The 8921-nt window shown below is 40.1% G+C and overlaps 1 protein-coding gene across 3 annotated transcripts in view; it reads right to left on the bottom strand.

The window, feature by feature from the left end:
• Nucleotides 1-1065: 1065 nt before the first annotated feature.
• The window catches only part of vg (transcription factor vestigial), a 162177-nt gene continuing 154321 nt past the window's right edge, over nucleotides 1066-8921 (bottom strand). For all 3 annotated transcript variants that reach the window (XM_076521709.1, XM_033469255.2, XM_076521710.1), the window contains exon 6: nucleotides 1066-2691. In XM_076521709.1, coding sequence (XP_076377824.1) covers nucleotides 2645-2691 — 47 coding nt within the window. In that variant the 3' untranslated portion in view covers nucleotides 1066-2644. The remainder of the gene's footprint in view (nucleotides 2692-8921) is intronic.

Here is an 8921-nt window from a genome sequence, read left to right as displayed (position 1 = left end):
ACTTCATCTTATTACGTGCTCGATTAACTTTCCGGCGCGAGTGGAGCCACTGAATTCGCCGGTGTGTAATTAACCAGCAACGGTGGCGTAACGAACCGCGAGAGCATAAAATTCTGTTTTCCCGGTCGGACGTCCTCGAGGCTCCGTTTCGTAGTTAACCCCGCGCCTAATCTCGGCATTAGCTGCATAAACGGCGTGTGCACGCGGCCCACGCTGATAGAATAATGTCCGTTCCTTGTGTCACCGAGACGGAAATCTGTGCGAGGAACAAGTCGAAAGCACAGTTTCGTTGCAACAATAATTAAGTCGTCCGTGTTCGCTAGCTTGGAAATTAAACAATTTCTGAAAGCCGAGAATTTACTTAACTCTGGCGAGATCGAGATTTTGAGTCATACAAAATCGGTTGCAAATAGGGGAAATTCGATTTCGCATTAGGCGATATTATTTTGTATTTAGTGAGATTGGCAATTGGGAAGAATTTTATTTTTATTTAATTTAATTTATTTTTATTTAATGTTCTATCAATGTTTCAATTTATTTCACTGCAATCACAAAGGAGAATCAAATGCAGCGAGAGTTTCTTTAGCGCTGGATCTACCGGAACGGTCAAAATGATGCAATCCTTGATTTCACGAGAACAGCAGAAAATTATAATAATATATAATTATTCAATTCGCTTCGTATTGTAATATCAACAGAGCCCCGATTACCGGGATCCCATAATTTTTACAATCTGTTTCACAAGTTCCATGCCTAGTAATTCGGTAGTTCCAGCGTTTTCACATGAAACTGTAAGACGAGCAATTGAAAATCGCAACAAAAATAAAGCATGAGATCGCAATTACGTACCGAAAATGGTGTCCCATCGCCGCATACTGAAGTCCTCTTGACGGTGCTCTCAGACATCGTCAAACATTCGAATGGAACAGCGAATAGGAACAACGTATTCAGAACGAAGAAAGAAGCAACAAATTAACGTAGAAGTTTCGTCGCGTGAAAGCTGAAGCGTGAAAATCAGGTGAAAAGAAAACAAGAAAAACGAGGAAAGAACGCAACGGGTGTGTATAATATTAATGCATCATTTATTTAAACACCTACGATGACGATAACATGAGATGGATACGATGCGCTTAATTGTAGAGTAATCCGCTAGCCGAAGCGACGAGGTCGCGCGTGCACGTGTGTATCGTATCATTTGTCTGTTATGGTAAACGGGTTGAGTCCTATGGGAGGGAAGGTAAGTAAAGAATCATGCTGACACGTCGTCGGGTGATAACTATTTTAATTTGCTGACTGGGAGAGGTTTCCAGAATTTCTGCAGCGCCTGGTGTTATGATACAATAATAATAATAATAAGTATTATGTATATGTATATGTATATATATATATATGTATTTATAATATATATATATACAATATATATATGGCAAGATCATTGGTCAATAAATATTTTCCTTAAGTCTGCAGCTAAATTCACCAAATAATTAATCCCTTGATCTTCCTGCGTCGATTCCGATCCTGCTTTCAATAAGTTAACTATCGTGATACGTTTAATTAATTAATGGTCTTTATCAAAGAAAATACACTCTATACAATCGATAATATTACTCGAGGAACATGGACCACCCTCTCTCGCTCTCTCTCTCTCGCTCTTTCGCTCTCTATTTCTCTCTTCTTCTATTTTTCTCTTTCTCTCTTTCTCTCCCTCTCTCTCTCTCCCTATTTCTCTTTTTCTCCATTTCTCTCTTTACTTCTCTCTCCGTCTCCCTATTTTGCTGTCTTTTTTCCTTTCACAGACTCTCTCTGTTCTCTAAACGGATGTACCCCTATCGCGCGGCATGAAAATCATCCGATCCAAGTGACAACGGGACGATCGATCGATCGACCGATGGGGGATCGGCCGAGCGTCCCTCTAATTATTTGGAAAATTTAGACACGCCTTCAGTGGCTTAATCCCCTGCACTCTATACGAACTAGAGGCTCTTTCGTTTCGATTGCCGGTCGGACATCAGTCACTATGAAGGTAATAGTGCGCGCAAAGTATACCTCTAATACTATCTGAGTTGTACGCTAATAGTAGATCCTTACAGTAATTAGGTAACACTATGTACACTTGCTCGACACGGCGGTAACGGGTTCGCGCGACGCGGCGACAACACGTTCCTCCGGCCACATATAACAAAAGTCCCACCGTCGATCCCGTAGCGATCCCGTACGCCGGGAAACGAAAAGAAAAACGAATTCCCCCCCGGGAAGAAAAAAAACGAATCAGATCACCCTAGCACGCTAATATCACTTTGCGTCGTCGTAAGTAAATATAAGTACTGCTTGTCTCTCTCTCTCTCTCTCTCTCTCTCTCTCTCTCTCTCTCTCTCTCTCTCTCTCTCTCTCTCTTTCCCGGTGTACGCTCCAGTAATCCGCGGCCCTCGCCATTTTGTCGCTGCGTTCCTCCTCGGTGTACCACGGACCCTCCTCGTTCCAGAACAACTGACCCCGATCGTGTCGCGTTCACAGCTTCGCAGCGAGGAGCAACGACTGCTGATGCTGTTGCTGTTGCTGCTGCTGATGATGCTGCTGGCTTCGCGGTTCCATCCTCGTGCTCATCGCGAAACTAGTCCGGCCCATGAGACTCCGAAACTCGCTTCTAGAACCAGTACAGATCTTTCGAATCCTGGACTTGGGACTCGAGACCTGGAACGACAAGAATTCACGGTGCTTTTCACTCTGTAACTTTGCGACAGTCGCGGTGCACCGCGATGCAATTTTCGGCATGCTTGTGTATAGGTCGCCGAAATTTACGAAACGCGTTTCCTCGATTTTTCTCGCGAGTTTGGGAAAACGTTCTGACGAAATTCTAAATAGGCGAACAGGAAAGTCATTTTTAGAATGCGTTTAGGTGTAGAATTAACAGTTAATTGCTATACGTACGCGCTGTATTTTGAGACCCATTATTTAGGTGACTGTGGTTCCCCATATTGATAATATAATAATAAATTAATAATATATATTAATATAATAATATGTGTAATATAACATATATATCAATATAATAATATATATAATATATATACTAGTATAATAATATATGTATGTATATATATATACGATATATATAACTATATTCTAAATTAATAATATAATAATCGTTATCTGTAGACTGTAAATCTTACGCATTTTTAACAAGAACGAATAAGTGCGATTTCAAACAGTAGTAAAATGTAAACAACTGAAGAATACCAACATATCATTTTCAACGTCTTAAAACTATTAAAAAAAGAATTCCTGTTGCCTGCAACAGATTCAGAAATTTGGTCTAATCGCTCCAAAAGCAATTACTAGATCGCGCTTTTTATGCATTCATGACAAGAACGATTAGGTCGAACGCAAAGATTATAAAGGAATTATAAGAATTCAAGGACAATGCCACATTGTTCTCAACTTATTACAATTATTAGAAGAGGAAATAAAATCCGCAATCTAGCGATCACCCTTCAAATCAGGGATGTCCAAAGCGTCGTAATTATTCCTAGTCGCCTGTCCGACGTTATCTATGTTCATTTTTTTAAACTCTTATTTTAGCCTTCAAATTACGCCTATAATTTAACACTAGATTTACGGAACCCGTCAAAATGACGCATCACTATCTTCTTAATTCACGATTATTCATATCGTAAAGATACATTTACGAGTTATTTATTCAACTTATATGTTACTTACGGCAAACGTTACAATAACACTTGTTAAAAATCAGAATAAACGTCTTATCCTTACTTTCATAAGCTAACATAAAACATCTGTTTCTTGCGTTCCGTAAATCTAGCGCGTTCAAAAAGAAAACAGATCACCCGTGGTGACCAAAAGTTCGTCCATCCTCCTGCTTCAGGCAAACCCTTCACGTTTGCCGAACGTTAATCCTTTGCACTCGAAGCCATTTTAGCTGTTAATCTAAACCAATCTTTCCGACTTATAGTATTTCCATTTTGTACGACAAAGTGCATTCTATGCGTACGAAATCGAGTCTCGCGGTGACTCGTAACAACAGTTACACTTTTAACAATTGTTCAAATCTAAACTTTGTCGATATAAAAATCATCTTGGAACGTGACACAACAATTTTAGCGGTGCTCCAGAGTCGCCGCTCGAGTGCAAAGGGTTAAAAGCGCGCGCGACTCGCCGGCATCGCGGTCCCGGCTGAGAAAATGACCGAGAAGTAACCGCCGCGGGCCTGTTACACTCTCGATTTACACGGGCCATCAACTGCTCCCAAATTCAATAGTGACGAGCATCCACGCGCATGCCGTTAAGCAATCATCGATTGGACCCGGCCGATTTCACTCGGACAACCGCGTTCTCGGCGTGGACGCACGAGGGACTTTCTCGTGTACGACAAGTAATTGGTTATACGGAAAGGTAGGAGTGACTTTTTCTTCCGTGCGACCCGGCTCATCGTTCATCGAAATTTATAACGCGGCCGGCCGCGTAATAAAAGAAGAGTCAACGTTTTGACGGATGCGAGGGTGCAGAACTGGTGATGGCACCCGCTGAGCGACACGGACGTACAAACCGACGGGGCCGGGGCCACGGGAACGGACGAACAAACGGACGGACGGACCGACGGACAGACCGGACGGACAGACGAACGGACGGGGGACAAACGGAATATGTCACGGGATCGACCAGTTAAGATCTCATGTTCCTTACAACGCAACGGTTGCACGCCTGTGTCCGGGCCTATCTTTGATCTTGATATCTCCGAAGGGTGACCGTGCGGATCATCCAGGTCCTTCAGCTACGCTCCGACGATACGAGATCCCGGAGGGAAATCGGCCGTAATTAAGGAGAAGTTTATGGGAAACCGGCGGATCTTGAGCAAACAGTTGTACTTACAAGTGGCGATCGGATCGAGTGTCAGAGCGTCGTCCCTTCGGGCGGATCTTGTCTTTTAACAATTCGATTGTCGTCGACGCGAGCGTTCGTTTGATCGTTGCGTCGAAAGAACAGGAACAGGCGATTCAACGTTTCTAATTAGCATCGATCCCCTTGGTCGGGCGCGTCGAAGATTTTCGAAGCGAAACGACGACGCGCTTCGTTAACGTCTGAGTGTTTCATCAGCTCGCCGTGTTTCAGGCGACGATTTTTGTTTAGCGGTAACCTGTCAGGCGTGCGGACGTTGTTCCATTCTTTCGAGTCGGAACGTAATTCTGTTCTCTTTGACGTCAACGCTGAAGTATTCGATTTGTAAAAGTGCACGCTGGTGAAAACGAGATGCAAACGAGCGCGAGGAAAAGATCCGCGCGCTTCGATCGTCGGAGCGTATCGCCGAACGTTGGTTGTATAGTGTGTAATAACGAATATTAAGAAACGCGCCGATGTTCAAACGTCGTTGTGTTACTGTTTGTTGCACCCCGAACTGGTCGAACAGCTGTGTGATAAGCGTGTCAGCCACGTCAGCGGATGGTTTATCATCGTTCATACAGAAACTTATGTTTTCCCAAACGTGTTTAACCAGTCCCGCGTTACCTCATACGCGCGCGAACGTGTGCGTTGCCACATCAATTCGCGCGTTTGATTAATAACGTGCGAATCGGAGAAATCGCGGGTCGACGGTTATATCTCTTTTATCGCTTTCCTCGCGAATAAACCGCCGCGTTGGAGTCGATACGATGAAATTCATTTTCGAAGGAAAGTAACGAAATCGCGGCCGATCGTTTCAGAATTCGTCCATGATTAAATTTAATTGCTGGAGTGCGGAATAATTTTTATACTATATTATTATATCACTATATTATTATATTACTATGTTATTATATCATTATATCATTATATTATTATGTTACTATGTTATTATATTATTATATTATCATATTATTATATTATTATATTATTATATTATTATATTATGATATTATTATATTATTATATTATTATATTATTATATTATTATATTATTATATTATTATATTATTATATTATTATATTATTATATTATTATATTATTGTATTATTATATTGCTGTACTATTATATATATTATGTATCTATTTTATATTTTATTATATTTTATTATTATATTATTTTTATGCTCTTTTACAGTAAACCAAGAATCAAAATAAAATTCTATTCATTCAACCATACATCAATATCCATCGGCTTCTCCTATGAATATCACAAGTTATAACTAACTAATTCTAATAGTATCAAATACTAATTGAACAATAATAATTTAATAATAATTTAATAGCGATAAATTTCCTAGATTTTCTGAAACCTGACTTACCATTCACTGATAACTGATCAAATATATTTTACTGTTTACCAACAATTAATTTTTATTAATTTTTATTAGATCACTGTTCGCCGATAAACCACAGCTTGCGTACAAATAATTACATAATTAATATAACAATTTCGCGATCTCTCGTTCGAAATAGAATTCGAAACAGATTCTGCGCCCATTACGCACATTTCATAACATTTTGCAGACGTGTACGCGACATAATTGCAGAACGATCACAGTTGCAGTTGCATTAATGGCCACCCGAAATAACAGTCGCTCGATATTAACAACGCGAATTATCGCGACGCGACGTTATCAGACATTGCGCGGCGTCCGCGCGAAATTAAACGGCTGATCGGCGTCTTTGTAATTTCATGTTGCAGCCTCGAGAAGCGGCAGATCGACGTTTTCGAATATACTTAAATTCACGGCACGTGGTAGACGGCACGGCCGATTAAGTTTGTATCTGTCGGCGCACACGTGCCAGCACGTGGATCTACCTGCTTCAAAGTCAGCAACGTGTGCGCCCGTACGTTACCATATTGGCGCATCCACGCTGAAAGAAACACGGGGCGCGGGCACAAAAGATCTGATCTTGCCGGTGACGACGGGAACCTGAAGCACTATTTGATAGGAAGCCGCTGAGCCGGAAAATGATGCTACAGCACACAACCGTGAGAAGGAGCATCGATTCCGAGGGCCGTATTTCAGCAAACGGATAACCACTCGAAACGCGCCGTTTCGGAATACGAGTTGCGAAACCAGCGTTCGCGCATTCAATTTTTCTCGGAGGAACGATTTAACGTCGAAGTGACGCGTGTCTTCGGCGTTTCTTTTATCGACGCGATAATGTTAGTTCGTTGCGAAAGTAATTTCGATTTTTGAAATAAATAGCTTGCGAAGGAATTGAAATTATGTTTGCAACAATCCGATATATGAGAAGCGAAACAATATTTGCTGGTGCGAATTAATTGGGTATTTTGTAATGAACGTTTGGACAGAATCTAATGAATCGGTAAATTCTAAAAAAATTCACTCGTCCCTTCTCGCTGACTTTGTTCATCGGACGCAATAATACGGAATTTAAAAATATGGATTTTTAATATTCCAAGTGTAAGTATTATCTTTAGATTGTTTTCCTTAAATCCTATTTTTGATATTCAATTTATCGATGGAAAGGAGAATTAGAAGTAACTTAGAACTGCAACAAAGTTGCGAACATTGTTCTACGTTTATTGTAAAAACTTAAACCAGAATAAGTCGTCGGAAAAAATATTGCGAAATGAATAAAAAGAAATATTTGAGATTGAACGAGGTTGTTGAATTTCAACAAAATAGGTTGAATACGAATATCAATCCAGCAACTAGTTTTTGACGAGGCTCGAATAATCGTATCTCCTCTTCCCAAATTGTCCACTTTTGTGTACAAGCCGAGGGTCAATTAGAGAGAATTTACAAAGAGAATATAAATTCTCCGAGTGCAAATGGTTAAATTAAATAAATTGGGATTATTCGAGCCTCGTCAGCAACTATAAAAATGAGCTGCTCGGATGGAAAATTAGGGAAAATTTACTATAGCGGTGTTAACGATGAAACAATCGCAAAAGTCTCACAGACACTTTTGTTAACTATCATTCAGCATCTGAAAACATTTAAACTATTTCTAGACTGAATATTAATAAAATATTTGTCGATCTATTTGTCGATTAATGGTAGAAATAATCGCAGGCAGTGCTGTACCCATAAATAAAATTGGGAAGTCGGCATACGTCAAAAGGCGAATCAAATAATTAATCGTAACGATGACGCGTATAACAAATTCCTAGCAATACGTCTGGCCGGAAACAAAAGTGGAGGAGCCCCTTAGCCATAATCGACGTCGGTCCTTCCACTTAAATAAGGGAGGGTGACTCGGTAGCCCAACGAAGACCGGGCAATATTGTCCGCGCTATCTGACACACCATTTACCAGCAACACCCCCGTCCATTTTGTTCCAGCATATTGGCCTCTCGCATACTCGGCCATGAAAACGTTATAGCCGCGGACGCGGCTCGCATAAATCGTTTTGACACTTATGGTACATTATTCGACGGCTGCTGCCCTCCGTATTGAATTAGGATGCTCTCTCACGAAGATTATGATCGGACCGTAACTATGAAACTGCGGCACGACGTCGTTGCATATCCCGTTGAAAATCATTTCGAAATGGAAATTATCCTGGAATTATTCTGGCGAATCATTTATTACCGCGACGGTAAATGAGAGAGAGAGAGAGAGAGAGAGAGAGAGAGAGAGAGAGAGAGTTATTGACAATTATTTTTGTATCTTAATTGAATTCTGTTTTATGGAATGTGCGTCGATAAATCGAGATATTTCTTTCCAGAAATTTATTCCATGAAAGAAGTTTTTATTTTTTTATTTATTCCATATATAACAGGAGAGCTTGCAAATACCTTGATGTTGGAGAATTTGGTATGCAAAATTTGGTATACTAATGATTGAATAATAATATTTGATATTATATTGTAGAATGTAAAAAACAATCTATGATTATTTTCTGTGTTTCAGGAAACGTGATAAAAGAATAGAAGAGATTATATATAATATAAATATATAATAATATAATAATATAAATTATATCATAT

This window comes from Megalopta genalis, chromosome 5 (genome assembly GCF_051020955.1).
Source record: "Megalopta genalis isolate 19385.01 chromosome 5, iyMegGena1_principal, whole genome shotgun sequence".
Lineage (NCBI taxonomy): Eukaryota > Metazoa > Arthropoda > Insecta > Hymenoptera > Halictidae > Megalopta > Megalopta genalis.
The sequence above is the reverse complement of the archived record's forward strand: the minus strand, read 5'-3'. Positions and strand labels throughout refer to the sequence as shown.